This window comes from Triplophysa rosa, linkage group LG10 (assembly GCF_024868665.1).
Source record: "Triplophysa rosa linkage group LG10, Trosa_1v2, whole genome shotgun sequence".
NCBI lineage: Eukaryota > Metazoa > Chordata > Actinopteri > Cypriniformes > Nemacheilidae > Triplophysa > Triplophysa rosa.
Window position 1 is genome coordinate 3,411,379 of NC_079899.1, and position 16,035 is coordinate 3,427,413.

Genomic DNA, 16,035 nt, shown 5'->3' on the forward strand with positions numbered 1-16,035 from the left:
GCATATGGGCCCGGGGGGATCGGGGGCCCGCATCCAGGTATACTGGGGCCGATCGCGAACGGACAGAGGGGGGCCCGTTTGCATATGGGCCCGGGGCTGATTGTTACGGCAATGAGGGGTGGGGCGTTTTTCTTATAGATTTCTTAAAGATTAGACACGTACAATAGTTATGAATTCCTCTGAAATGAGGCTGATTGTGTCATGTTCATTTGATATTGGTAAATGATATTGATATGGGAATAAAAATCATCATGTACTCATCCACATGCTTCATACAATTAGTCCATTGTACTGGTGTGCTACATAGCAAGTTTTCCTCAGGTCATTATTTACTGAATATCATTGAAGCTCTCAGATCTCATGTGGCCATTCAAACTTGCCACGTAAGATGCATTGCGGCAGGTTGGACAATCAATGACACCAAATGACTTGACAACCCAGGCATTCAACATCCAGCAAAGTGATTTAATGATGACAGAATTTGCATGTTTTTATTAAGTATTCCTTTAAAACTTTCATAATGTCTCTCAAGACGAAGAGCGACTGACAGCGCCCGCCAAAGGACGTTTGGTCAGACGCTGTCTGTCTAATGGCAGAATAATGAGGGACGCTCGGCCATTACACGGTGATAACATCTCGCCAAGGCAGAGATAGCAGCACAGGCTGCCTAACCAGGAGGCATTATGATTTATAAAAAGTGAGGAGGTCTGACAGTTATGGAAGGAGCTCCTCCTTAAAGAAGGCACAAGGCGGAGATGGAAATTGAACAGTATCAGTATGACCGATAACAAACGGCAGGACCACTGACTGCACATTAATTATCCCCAGACGCTATGGTAATGGGGGCCATTTGCTATGCAAAGCATGACTCGTCCAGAGCCACAATCAATATCCAGCACTTTCTAATATGTATTCCGCTCGCCCGGTGCTCTCTCGCCAGAAGCACAGTGATCGGCTTGATCTCATAGGAATTTGCAGCTATTGTAGGAGGTGGCTAATACATTTGAATTCATACTAGGGCTGTTAAACAATTAATCACGATTAATCGCATCCAGAATAAAAGTTTATGTTTACATAATATACTGTATGTCTGCGTACTGTGCATATTAATTTTGTATTTGTACATATATGGAAGCACAGCACACAGACATACAGTATGTTATGTAAACACAAACTTTTGTTGTAGATGCGAATAATCGCGTTTAATTGTTTAACCGCCCTAATTTATACTATGTGAGTCGTACAAAAATTATTAGATAAAAACCAATAATGAAGCCCTCAAATTAGCCATCACTGGTGCGAAAGCAGATCGTGCTAAGTAGAATCTCACGAAATCACATGAATTCTTAAGGCACATAAATCACAATTTTTACACTGCTGTAAAAGTTGTTAATTCTTTATTTTTACTTTCCTCCACATTTTTGAATAACAGAAAACTCCAGAATTCCATTCTTAATCAGAGTATTGTCTTAATAGTGTTAATATCGGATTATTGTTGTCCGTGTAAACGTGGTCATTGAGAGCTGTGTCCAATATACTAAATTGAAGCAGATATAAACAAGGGCAAAGGGTCACAGCTATATGGCATTCACAGAGTATGAAGGTAAGATGCATTAATGGGTTGGAAGCCATAAAGAAAGTCATAGGAGCCAGCAGAGTGCAACCACCGTTTCAGCGCTCAGATGCCCATCACAACTCAACTCCAATCTGATTATATGACTTCATGCAGTTTCCAAGAATCATGTTACACAGGTTATTATAGGTCCATCAGGACACAAGTCGTGTTTGAAAGAGGCTCCTTAAAATGTTGGGTTGTTTTATTCCATAGGTGGGTCAAATATGGACATTTTTAAGGTTGATTTTAACAGTTGGGGTTGTCCAACTCATCATTTTTGAGAGCCTATTACCTACATTTGGCAAAACATTTTTTTTTTGTATGCAAACATTTATTTTGACTGTATGCTTTTGACTAGTAGTATATGTTGATAGAAAAAGGGAAATAAATGATGCACACTTTTCCACTTATTATAGTTATTTATATAGGTGTTTAATGTGTAATACATTGATTTTAAATGTACCCTAAATGTTACATACAAACAAAAGACACTCTGTCTCTGAAGAGTACACATCACAGCACACTGATATTAATATGTCAAATGCCTGTGACAACATCAATATTATCATCAATATTCAATTTATATTCAGAATCATTTATTCTGCATGTGTGTGTATGTGTTTGCGTAGATTCTTCAAGGTCAGGGAAGAAAGAGAGTCGGTGCCCAACGCCTGGCTGTGACGGCACGGGTCACGTGACCGGCTTGTACCCTCACCATCGCAGCCTGTCTGGATGCCCTCATAAAGACAGAGTCCCACCGGAGAGTAAGCACACGAGTGTCTTTCTAAACATCTGTGCCACATGTGCTCGCTTCTGCTGTTCAGTTTCTATGATATGCATTGGTTGACTGTATGTGTCTGTGGTTGTCTTTGTGAGACTGAGGTGCACATTCTTCGGTTCATTTTGCATGCTGTTGTCCTACACATTATAAAACAAATCAAACTGCTGTTCTGCAGTAGACCCTAGATATGCACATAAATCGGACTAAAGGGGCGTTCACATTATGACACTAAATATAGCGCTAACTTAAATATAGCGTCCACACCAGCAGACAATAACGGTATGTGTTGCAGTGTTCCCAGTCACTAAAATGAATGTAGATGACGTTTTTTATTTGAAATTTCACATTTTTTCACGTACAGACCTGGAGTAAAGGAGTAACGGCGATCTCAATATCACAGACACACGCATGAATGCGTGAATTTATTGTTTCTGTTGATGGTATTCTAATGGAGGCCACTTCAATAAGCTGCCTAGATTTCTCATTTTGTTTTAGATGCTCAATTAAATCCAGTTGAATAAACTGTAATAATTATAATCTGATGAAAGAGGACGGGCGAGACGTTTGCTATGATTTCCTCTCATTCACCTTGTGCATCTCTTCCATTAAACCGTCTTTTATGTGATCCGTTAAAATGCTTAAAGAAATGTGCACACGTTTTTTTTTTTATTCACAAACGGACCAGATGGCAATCGAACCAACTGACGGCTTTGACAACAGACTGAAATGAGTTAACACAAACATTTGCTTTTACCGCATCCAGATGGCATGAGAGAAAGGGCATTTTTACATGACTATCACTTTAGTTTGTGCTATGACACGTAGTTACTGAGAGATCCATCGGGATTGTTAAGCCGAGTCATTTAGTGTCTGTTATTTCATCCTTTCCTAGACCAGTAGAAGAACCTCAACTTTTATTATGCCAATTTTGAGGATCTCAGCCTCTCTTGAAATGGTTACGTTTTTGACACACCTGCTTATTCTTTATTATTAGGATTTGCAAATTAAAAATGAAGTTCGTCACACATTAAAAGGAAATCAAAAGGTTTATTACACAGCGATGGTCTTTGACATAAACGTCGAAAGAGAATTTTGAACCATTTTCTGTTGGTTTATTGTAGATCCAATATTCTGATTAGTAATCTACTCCAGAGCACCTTAGCAACTGCATAGCAACACCTTGGCAACCACTCAGAACTACGTAATCAAGCACTTTTTTATTTTCCTAAAATATAAAATCAAATGTAAAAATTCTAGAATGGCATGCTATCTTTGTGTTAGGGCTGTCAAACGATTAATCGCGATTAATCACATCCAGAATAAAAGTTTGTGTTTACATAATATACGTTTGTGTACTGTGCATAGTCATTTTGTATTCATAAACGCATACACATACATGCATATATTTCATAAAATTATAAAAATTAATAAATATTATATATAGTTTCAGTTAGTAAATATAAATAACTATAAATCTATATACAGTATATAATATATATATATATATATATATATATATACACACAAGTGTATGTTAATGTGTTTATAAGTACAAAATGAATGTGCACAGTACACAGATATATTATGTAAACACAAACTTTTATTCTGGATGCGATTAATTGTGATTAGTCGTTAGATAGCCCTACTTTGTGTACAGTTCTTCAGTAGAATCCAACATGCTTTCCTTGCTTTCACACACAAAGATTGTTTCAGATTGCAGGATGAAGTGCGTCATGTGCAGTAAGTCAAATGACGTAGCAGAGCCTGTCCGCTGTTCAGTAATGAACATGTCAGGGTGTGTTAAAGATGAAGGAGAGTGTTTATAGAGGTGATAATGATGAAGATGAGCACAGAGCACAGATCTACCGACCTCTTCCTGTCCTCTCTACCCCTGACGCAAGTGGTCTGATGAACAGCCATTGTATGGTTTGGTATTAGCTCCAATATTTTACAGTAGACAGCGCTTAGAAATATGACATGGACTAACATACCTACAGTATAAGTGAAATATACTTACTTAGTAGTCGAGTGTAACTGCTGAATGATATCTGATAGCTTTCTGGCCCTGAAGGCAAGAAAAGGAAGAGCGAGTAAGACATTTCCACATTTTCAGTATGTAATTCAACAAAAAGTTGATTTTATCGACTCTTTCGAGTTCACTAGCATATGGATTCAAAGGTATTAAACCTGGACTAAAAGCCATAAATCTTAAACATCGCGACGCAAACTACCAGCAAAAAATGCCAATATCATGAAACGCAAAACAGCGAATTGAGTAGAAAGTAGAGATGCACCGACACAAAATTTCTCTCTTATATTTCTTAACTTTCTGAATGTTATTAACTCATGTAATGACTATTAACTCTTTCCCTGCCAAAGACAAGATTTTACAGCAATCTGTGTTTCCGCTATTATGCAGTAGATGGCGATGTTACCCACCTTATAAAACAATACAGCATATACAGATCCACAAGCAGTAAATACTCGTGTGTATGTTTATATCATCGTTCTGAATCTAAAAAAACGCTGGCCAGGAAAGAGATATAGTCCATTTCAAACTGGTGATGTTTCTTAACATTTTCTATATACAGAGCACAAATTCATAGAATATTCCTGTCCTCTTTTGATTGACAGGATATATCCGCCCTGATCATCGACTGTTTTTAATCTATCGGCCGATAGTGTCAAAAATTGCTTTTATCGACCGATACCGATTTTTGGCCGATATATCGGTGCATCTCTAGTAGAAAGTATTTGTGTCTCATTTGTGGCATGTCTCACGCTGCATGGTGCATGTGCATGCAAGCGTTCTTCCATTAGCAGTTCTCCTCATTTTGAGCACGCTGCTGATAATGACAGTGTTTCACACTAATGTAGATCACTAACCGTGGACCTCTAACTCTTAATCTTCCACCCTGTTTCCTCTCGCCTGCCGTCAAGTTCTTGCAATGTATGAAAATGTTCTTAAGTGTCCTACGCCTGGCTGCACGGGCCGGGGTCACGTCAACAGCAACCGGAACTCTCACAGGAGGTGAGTTTCCCTCCATCTGGACCGCCCTTAGCCAGTGGTATATTTATTATTAACGTCTTTATTTCTTACAGTGTGCTGTGTATTTTCTCTTTCACATGATCTCTATTTATTAAAGCTCTTAAAGCTGCACTAACGGTACAAGACGGAGGTGTGAATCGGCTTAGAATGTTCAAGTTGCATTACATCATTGATGTTTCAGGACCTTTTAGACACTGTTCGTGTTGAAAGGTTTGAGTGTGGATTTCATTAGGCTGATTAAATCAGTCTTACGCTCTCCTCACATGCAGATATTTTGGGAGGGTGCCATAGCAAAGCTCTCAGCAGCTGCTGTAGGGAGCATCAGCTATTAGCACATCACTGACACCTCGCCAGGGGATGAAGCCCACTCCAGACGGCTAACACAGAACCCTGAACCACACACACACACACACACCTTGCTTGTACTTGCAAGAGTGAAAATACATTTCCTCTGGCCCAATAGCACCCTGGCAGCTTGATTCATGTCATGAACACTTTGAACACTGTCGCACACACACACTGTCACCTACTGCAGCCCTTCATCTCTCCTCTGAGCATTACATATGTTTTATTTTTCCCATCAGCATCTTAAAGGAGTAGTTCACTATAAAATTACAATTTCATGATCATTTACCCACATGTCATTACAAGCCGTCCGTGTGTTTTTTTCTGTTGAAAACAAATTGAGGCTTTTGAGGAAAGCTTTCCAGGGTTCTTATCCGGGGGGCTGTTGGTTAAGGTCCAAATTTCAGTTTCATCGCAGCTTCAAAAGGCTCTACACGACACCAGCCGATGAATAAGGGGGTTGTCTTACGAAATGATTAGTAATTTTCCATGAAAACTAAAAAATGTATACTTTTTAAATATTAATACATGGCTTGCACTGCCTCCATGACTTCACGTATTATTATGAAAATTGAATTTTATAGTGAACTACTCCTTTAAGACTTGATGCGGTATATTGTCAGGCAGAAATGTCCAAAAGTGCCACTTTTCAGGAACTTTGTTGTCAGCGTTGATATTGTGGATTTGTATATGGTCAGACTAAGGGTGTCACAATATACCGGTATTGTCAATAACCGTGATATAATAACTCGCAATTATCGGTATTGTGTTAATACTACACATTCAATATCGTAAATAATTCAGCACCTATGAAATGTTGTAGCCATAATGGCTAATTTGACTAATAGCGTTTTTCATTTCTTAAAAAAAAACATTTCAATAAATATCATGTTAATATAATTATAATGAGTTATTTTGGCCACGATAACTATGTAGTAAAAATCATTCAAAAGTATAAACAAATAAAAATCGTGTGCAGCACTTCATTTACAATAGTGGCGGGGTGGGTTTATGAGGTGTTATTGATCCTTATTACACGGCTCATTTGAATGCTTGATTCTGATTGGCCAGTCACGACATTCCAAGGGTTGTTATTTTCAAATAACAACCGCTCAAAACTAATAACATCCTGTAACCCGGATGCTGCAAATCATTTTGAGAGGGGCAGTTTAATATTACACAAAAATGAATTATAAATATGTCTTTTAATAACATATATGACATTATATTATATATTTACAAATGATTAAACCAATTTGCCTGTTCGTGACGTTTGAACGTCGTTTCTTACTTTAAAACTGAAACTAAATGGCTTTTCCTCGTGGAAGGTCTGCATTCGGTAAAAATGAGCTAATAAAATATTTCAAATTCACATTATATATCCAGTTTTTTTCTCATGTGGCAAGTAGCCGTGTAATAAGCGGGATAATGTACAAGCAGCCGGCTGTTATCGCCAAATAAGCCCCTTCAGTGTTCCTTCCTGATCACACTGTCTGGGATTATTTCTGCAATGTACATTATCCCTTACAAGTTACGAGGTTTAGTCACAAGCTCCTTTATATACGTTTCATTTTTTAAATATTTGTCAAAAACCATCAACCAGGAATGGCTAATAGTAATTATATTGGTATAAAAACAGCAGAGGGTACAATATCCTAAAATGTTGACTTATAAGACATGCTTCTAATGAATGAGCATCACTGTATGTTACAAAATATCAAACCAAGGGCTCACGTTTCCAGCAAAACACTAAACACTATTTTACTAATGACACTTACAAATGTCTATTGCCCCAGTGGAAACTACAGCTGATGTTGATCACATTAAAGGGATAGTTCACCCAAAAGTGAACTCATGAATTACTCATTCTCTAGTTCTTCCAAACCTGTATACATTTCTTTTTTTGGTTGAACACCAGAGCATGTGAGCGAAGCAGAGCATTAATATTTCTCGCGGAGCGGAGAGCACCTTTCTGAAAATTCCGCTCCGCCCGCTCAATATGCTCAGAGTCGCTCGCTCAGCCCTCTTGGTGATTTGCTTTTTGCTGCTGGATTGTTGTCCCATGTACACCGCATGAGCCTGAAGCCTGAATAATAGCGCAACGCCTCATCCGTTTGTGGAGGTGCGCGGGCGACCAGAGGTTTGATACTGGCTCATTTCAGTTAAAAAACATTTTAAAATTAATATTTATTTCTCGTAAGAAGTAATCATTGCAGTGTCACTTACCCAATTTAACAGTTGCTTTTTTTAAATAAAACCTGAATAAACGATGTCATATGCGGCTGACAAATGTGATCTCCGGAGGACGCAGCCTTCGAACTAAAACGCAGCTACTTTGTCCAAGTTTCTAAAAATAAATTCTAAAATGCTGTAACGATTGAGGTTTGAGGTTTTAAGACCGCATTTCCCCTTGTTTTGGTCTATTTTTCTTTAGAACGTGTTTCTTTTATTAACGGCAGTAATAATAATGGTGTTCATATAGTGCATTTCATCTTTTATGCGTTTATATTGAATGTTGCACTATGGCAGCTATCAGTTATTATTAGGGCTGTCAAACGATTAATCGCGATTAATCGCATCCAGAATAAAAGTTTGTGTTTACATAATATATGTCTGTGTACTGTGCATATTAATTTTGTATTTATAAATACAAACACATACACAAGAATACATATTTAGGAAATATGTACATGTATTTATTTATATTTACTAATAATTGAAATTATATATAAATGTTTATTAATTTTTAGACTTTACTTAAATATATACATGTATGTGTATGTGTTAATAACTAAAAAATTATTATGCACAGTACACAGATATATATTATGTAAACACAAACTTTTATTCTGGATGCGATTAATCGCGATTAATCGTTTGACAGATTATATAGTTATTTTACGCAGTCTTCAAATAAAAAGTGACTAAAAATATTGGCTGTGATGTCAGAATGGACTGAAACACTGCTATTTATCAGCCTACTACATAAACTGAGATTTTTATTCAAGAAGTTTATTATAAACTAAAAAAGACACATTTTATGTCGGAGTGGGATTTGGTTTACCGGTGAGCTTGAGCGTAACATGAGCGGAGCGTTTGCTTGGTCCGTGAGCAACTGAGTGAAGCGCACAGTCATTGAGCGAAATATTGAGCGGAGCGACACATCGCTCCACTTCTCTCACAGAGGAACATATTTGGACAAATGCTTGTGACCAAACAGTTCTCGGACCCCTTTGACTACCATAGTAGGAAAAATGACAATGGTATTCAAAAGTGCCCCAGAACTCTTTGCTGCCCTACATTCTTCAAAATATCTTATGGTAGTCAATGGGGTCCAAGAACTGTTTGGTTAAAGGCATTTTTCCAAATATGTATACAGAAATGTATACATAACTCAAAGGCGAGTAAATGATGACAGAATTTTCATTTTTGGGTGAACTGTCTCTTTAATTATTTTTTGTTTACATTTTAACCCTAACAAATGTTGTGCAACGTTCCTAATATACCTTTTGTTGATGTTTGTTTTGTTGTCCAAATACACTTGTGATTGGTCACATATTCTCTTTGCAAAAGTCACGCCCTTCACATATCTCTCTGCTCCTTCAGCTTGTCAGGCTGCCCGATAGCAGCTGCGGAGAAACTGGCCAAAGCCCATGAGAAACACCAGACCTGTGACGGAACCAAATCCGGCCAGGGTTCAGACCGGGTCCTGAGGTAATCTACACATCTGCTGTTCCCACAGATACGCAGGTGTTTCTCAAGCCCAACACAACGGGAGAATTCCCAGGGATGTGATCTGCGTTTTTAGTTTAGATTGAACATACTTAACATTCATCCATAGACCCCATTGACTACCATAGTAGGAAAAATGACAATGGTACTCAAAAGCGCCCCAGTATGTATCAAAAGGTTTTATCTGCATCTGTTTGGCTGGTTTGGATGTTTTAATTCCCGAAGCGAAAGTTTTGAAAGCATCTGTTTATTCATACTGTCATTAAATAGCTCACTGGTCATTTCCATTCCAGGCCCATGTGTTTTGTAAAACAGTTGGAGATTCCACAGTACGGTTATAAGAATAATGTCCCTACGACAACTCCACGCTCCAACCTGGCCAAAGAGCTGGAGAAATACTCCAAAACCAACTTCGACTACAACAACTTTGACAACAACAACGTCTACAACAAACGGCACACCGCTGCACCCAAACTCCACGGGCGAGACACGCTGCCTAAAAGTGATGATGGTAAGACTAAAACCATGACATGAGCTTTAGTGAATCCATTACAAACTCTGGAGCTGGATTTACAAAACATTGTTAATAAGAAAATGAATCTCAACTACTCTTACTTCTTAAATCCTAATTTTGGCTGTTTAAATGAATAGAGCTAAAGGTTGTTCCAAAAATAAAATGAAAGAGAATTCAAATTTTTATGGTTTTGTTTTTAGTTTTATTGTAGTTTTATTCATATTTCAAATGAGCTATTTTTAGGTTTACATGTTAATCTTAGTTTAATTTTAGCACTTTTCTCACACACACACAGATACATTTATTGTGACTCATGAGCAGGCTCCTATAATCACTTTAATCACATAATCATTTTATTCTTAAAAAAAAAAAAAACTTTTAAGAACTTTTATTTTGTTTTTGCTAATTACATTCAGGATTTTTGTCTTAAGAACATTTTTGTGAATCCAGCCCCAGGTTTTGAAATTCTCCTCAGTCATGTTGATTTATCTATTGATTCATAATAATCCATCCAACAAAGTTTCATTGCAAGATGAATGGTGGGTCGGAAATAAACGTTTTCAAAAATGCCTCCGAGATCTTTATATCTGAAGTATGGAAATGTATGGAAATGATGTAGAGAGATATGCATAATGAATGAGGTTGCTGAAGCGCATCAGGTCTAGATTTAGGGCTGCTGCTAATTGTTATTCTGTGCGGATAACAGCGAGAACCCCGGCCACGCTTTAATGAGAGATAGAGAGAGTAAAAGTGAAGGGGAAATTGAAAGAGAGCGAGACAGCGTCATGGCAGCAGGACGCCCGGTGGGAGATGCCACTTTGATGCCCAGCTGGTGGTTGTGGCTTATTGTGTCTTTTGTCAAACTGCAGAAAGTCTCTCTGTCTCTCACAGTCGCCTCATAATAATACATTTAAAGCATGTTCATACTACAGGGATTTGACAACAGACTGCTCGGTATGACATGCGTTCCTAACCGTCCCTTCGCAGAGGAGAGTGTGTCATATTAGGACAGACAAGAAAAACTAATTATTGCTTAGCCACGTGAGATACGTACAATTAGTCACGGACGTTTCCAATGGTCAACCGATGGCGATACAGATATGTCAGTAGCTGAATTGAAGACTAGTTGCCTCTTTGTCTACGGTCTACAGACTGATCTCACATGATTTTGTAACTATTTTACAGGTGACTATTTATTTCATATGAATTTGTGTGACGGAAATCATACAAAAACGTACGATTTTTAGAAAAAAGCTATAATGAAGACCCACCCCTAACCCCGCCTCTAAATCGCACCATCACTGGTGCAAAATCAGATTGTACCAAAACATACAAATGAGATCGATTGTACGAATAAGCCACCTTGTAATAGTTTTATGTAGATTGTGTTGTCTGAAACTTAATGTTGCATTGCATTATGGGAATAACGTACCCTTAAAAAAAAAGATTTTCTTTTGTATTTTGTCTCGTTTTACAGTACAAATATCTAAACCTTCTTAAATGAAGATGCATTTACTTCGGAAGCAAAATGACTTAACCTTAAAATGGTGTACATGGGTCTAGTTCAGGGTACCCACCTAAAAATGCATGTAATACTGTCATTTATGTTTAGTAACAATTTTTTACACATCAATATATCCCAATCACAAGCAATATAAACAGCATAAATGGTTAATATTTGTCATTTACCTCTGTTAAATCATATCATGAAAATTATTTTATTAGAAAAAAATGTGTTATTGATGGAAAATATTGAAATTAAAAAATATTACGTCTTGTTTTCTGAAGAAAATTAAGTGAATTTGTGTTTAAAACAAAAAACACCATCCACTTTGAATTGGTTTGTATAATTTGACCACTAAGTATATTATTTACTTTAGTTAATTGAAATAAATGTGCTAGTAATTTTTTTGACTTATTATTAAAAATATAACTTTATTAAACAATAGTACTGTAGTCAGGGGCGGACTGGGAAGCAAAAACAGCCACGGAGTTTTCGGCCCACATCGGCCCTCCACCATTTCTGTCGACGGAGGGGACCACATGAACTGCATCAGTATTTCACTTGTTTCATTTGAGAAAAGCTACTGTCAAACACCCGTCAAAATAAAAGTTAACACGCTCACATATGACCACACCATCCCTCTTGAAAATACTGAAGTATTTGTGGGCAAATATATTACTATTGTATAGTAAATGACGGAAAATTGAATTTGGGAAAAAATAAAACACACCTCACAAAGCAACTTACTAATGAAAGAGCATTTAACATTTAGTCAATGAGCTAACAATAAGTGCAGTCAACAAAGCCATGTTTACAAGTACTGTAGGACTATAGTTGAAGCTACAGTAGGTATTGAGAGCTGGACGCTAAAAAAAGCAGTCGCCTGTGTGTCTGTCCCGCAGTCAAGCGCTACTGCAAGAGCTCCAGCTCGGCGAGCAGCACCACCAGCAGCTACGGGCCCTGCAGCAGCGCCGGCAGTCTGAGCTGCGGAGGGGGAGGAGCCGGGGGAGGGGCCAGAGGCGGAGAGAGCAGCGCCAGCAGCACCTGCAGCAAGAGCAGTTTCGACTACACCCACGACATGGAGGCGGCACACATGGCAGCCACCGCCATCCTCAACCTGTCCACCCGCTGCAGGGAGATGCCACAGAGTCTTAGTTGCAAACCCCTGGAAATCTGCACGCAGGTACTCACGCCGAGCGCTGTGTGTGTGTGTGTGTGTGCGCGTGTGTGCGTGTGTGTGTGTGTGTGTGTGTGTGTTCGTTCAGTGCCACGTCTCTCTCTCTCTTTTCTTAGTTTTTTTGCAGTTCTGTTCTCTGTTGCGTAAGCATTGCTTTTAGGTGTCTATGATGATGTCATGATGCTATTGTTGGGGCTCCAGGCCTCCAGAGACTGGACTAAGGATACGCCGGTTTGGATAACCGCTGGATGGATGTTTTCATTTTAACATCATTTGTTTTGCAGACACACACAGCATGAGCCTTAACTCTGATCTCAGGTTGAGGTTGATGGTACCGGTCAGGTCAGGTCTTATAATCTTATTTACAGCCAGGTTTGTGCTTGAATTTCATGTCTTTTTTTGGCCATGCCAAAATGTATTATCAAAATCCAGATTAAAGCCCTAAAATGTATTCAAGGTCACATTTCTAACAGCAACAGCAAAACAAATCGGATTTAGGTGGTACACATTTAGAGCTTCTGTATCAGAAATCACATCCAGGATTTATTCCAGCTGTGTCAAACATGTCATTTTCGTCTTGTGTTCACCATTGTGTGAAACTAATGCAATTATACAAGCAGACACAAAGAGTTTTTGTCACACACCAACAAAAAAGGCATAACAATAAAAGAAATGCAACAGAACACATAGGAAGAAGGAAGAAACATATCCAGATTTTAAACACACAGACAGATTACTTCACGGATCTCTTATAGATTTCTGTTGTTTTCCTATCACATTGATAATATTTTTCATTACCTACCTCTGTTTAACCCTCACACAATCTTCTTGAAATGATTAGATTAAAATTAAAACATGATTTGGTGGATTTATGAACCTTGTTTCCTAGTGAGGAGCATGTACAGTAGAGGTCCTCTCGGGTCCAAAGATCTTTACCCGACCCGAAATGACCCGATACATTTTTACCCGAACCCGACGTGCATAAATATTTTTTTTAAAGAATGACCCAATAAAGTTAGAGCCGAGTCCGACCCAGCGTCATTTTTTTTCGAACCCGCCTGGCCCGAATGTAAACGTCTTCATCGTATGTGTGTCTGCATGAGACTACAGAAACAAATCCCAGGCTCGGCTCGCTGCTCCGTTTATTTTCATTTTATTTACGCATTAGCCTATATTTACTGTTATTGTGATTTCAGAATTCGTCTTTCAGTTGTAAACGAAAAATAGGTCAATAAAAATGAAATTGATAGGGCAATAAATCGATGCTCCTCTGGTTGCAATTGGAAACTCTGGCAAAAGGCGCAACAGAAAACTCAGGAATAAGACGCAAAACATTACAAAGACGCAGCTTGATCCAGTTTTCTTGATTGACAGGTCTGGCTCAACTAAAATTAGCCTACCATCCATCCAGCCACACGATGTCGCAAGAGGAGGTTGGCAACTGCACGCACACACGAGCGACGCACTGTTTATGTGCGGGACAGTTCGGGTCTATTCAGCAAAACGTATTTATTTTAAATGACCTGAGACCCAAAGACACTAATATTATACCCGACCCGTGTCCAAGGCACCCGTGAAGCTTTTAGGTCTCGGGTCGGATCTCGGGTTTTCGGATCTAAGTGGACTTGTGAAGACCTCTAATCTACAGTTAGATGTTTGGTGTAGTGATGCTGAGGATGATATTCAGGAGGATGCAGGAAAGAAGAGCAGATAACATGTGGTGTGGAAACATGGAGGCGCCCCAAGCAGGAGAAGTCTCTCTCTCTCTCTCTTTCTCTCGTCATGTGCTGTCATTCTGCAGTGGAGGACAGGCTGAGGCAGAGCTGGCCCGCAGCTAAACTCATCTCCTTCTGTCACAGACTCAGGGGTGTATGATGCTCCATCTCCTCTCGTCCTGCCTCCACCCACAGATGTCAGTAGCTCTGTGCAGTCTCTCGTCGTCTCGCTGCGGAGCTGCTCGTTAAGTATGACTGAGGCCAAGCTGACAGAGATCCCACGAGATCTTCATGGAATCGCTTCTATATTTGAACACTATATTTATGAAGCAGTATGTCTAATGTTCCCTATAGAAGGATGGAAGGATATTTATAACTCGGCTATATGAACAATAAAACCTAGTAAGGTGCCCGGCTAGACAGCGTTTTAAGGCATCATAGATGGGCTCCACAAAAGCCTGTTTTCAGAAGGTACGCAAAAACATTTTGCTGCCAACTAAGATGCCTCAAATTGGTTTAATTCTATCCTTACCAAATAAGGCAATCCCAGAATGCATCGCAACACTAAAGCAGTGGACCAAGTTAAGAGAAACGTGGATTAATATATACTTTTATATTTATATTTATTATGAAACACGATTAATTAAGGGTTTAACTTTCCAGTCATTTGCAGGAAAAGAAGTTTAACAGTGTTATCCGTGTTTAAAGATGGGGTATCATGCTATGTCATGCATTCTGGCTTCTTTACACTGTTAAACGTGCTGGCTTCTTATGCTTAACACGGTCAACTTGTTAAAAAACGAGTTGGACGTATGACGTAGTATTTCTGTACTTGATACACTCCCCCAGCACTCCAACTTGTTTTCTAATTCTGGATCCCTGTTTCGTTTATTTGCCAAAAGCAAGGCGAAGGCGAAAGAGTCCGCCCACGAGCCAACCGATGAGCGAGACCCGCTTACCATCAAGATTATCTGCGCTGCGTCAAGATGGGCTGCGCTGCAGCTCGTTACTTTTGCGATAGTGAGGTTTAGGTGTGTCTGTCTGTTCACGGCATTTCAGTGATGGATGTTATATAAACGGTGGATATAACGCTGGATGTGGAGATGGTTTGAAACTGATAGATGGCGCCGTCCCAGTGCTAAAAGATGCCGGATATGAACTGCACGCGGTAAGTCAAACTAAGTCATACGTCTGTGTTTTGTTGGCAATCGGCGTGTGCGTGCATAATGTAGAAAACACGAAGGGATTAATGTGATGATGTGTTGTGTGCTCGTGCTGTAGTTCCGTCCCACTCTCCCCACTAGTCCCGCCTCCAGCAGCTTGTGTTTTTCAGGAAATAATCGTACAGCTGAATCTCTTTTATAAATGTGATCAAACTAAATCCTCTTCGAAGATACGACGTATGCAATACTACTGTATAGGTTCTCAAGATTAATATGAGATTGGCAGAAATTGCCTGTGAAACGCGATCTTTAAATATATACTCAAACACTGACAACAAGTCAATAACATCAAACCTTATTGGTTTTGTTTGTTATTACCAAATGTCATATCATGACATCGTAACACAAGATCCCGCATAAGCGAAGATACATCTAAAATA

General features: G+C 38.9%; 1 protein-coding gene across 6 annotated transcripts in view; it reads left to right on the forward strand.

Annotated features, from left to right (window-relative positions):
* Positions 1-16,035, forward strand: part of myt1lb (myelin transcription factor 1-like, b) — a 93,741-nt gene that overhangs the window by 62,626 nt on the left and 15,080 nt on the right. For all 6 annotated transcript variants that reach the window (XM_057343829.1, XM_057343827.1, XM_057343826.1 and 3 more), the window contains 5 exons: positions 2,245-2,379; positions 5,337-5,427; positions 9,397-9,504; positions 9,816-10,033; positions 12,443-12,723. In XM_057343829.1, coding sequence (XP_057199812.1) covers positions 2,245-2,379; positions 5,337-5,427; positions 9,397-9,504; positions 9,816-10,033; positions 12,443-12,723 — 833 coding nt within the window. The remainder of the gene's footprint in view (positions 1-2,244; positions 2,380-5,336; positions 5,428-9,396; positions 9,505-9,815; positions 10,034-12,442; positions 12,724-16,035) is intronic.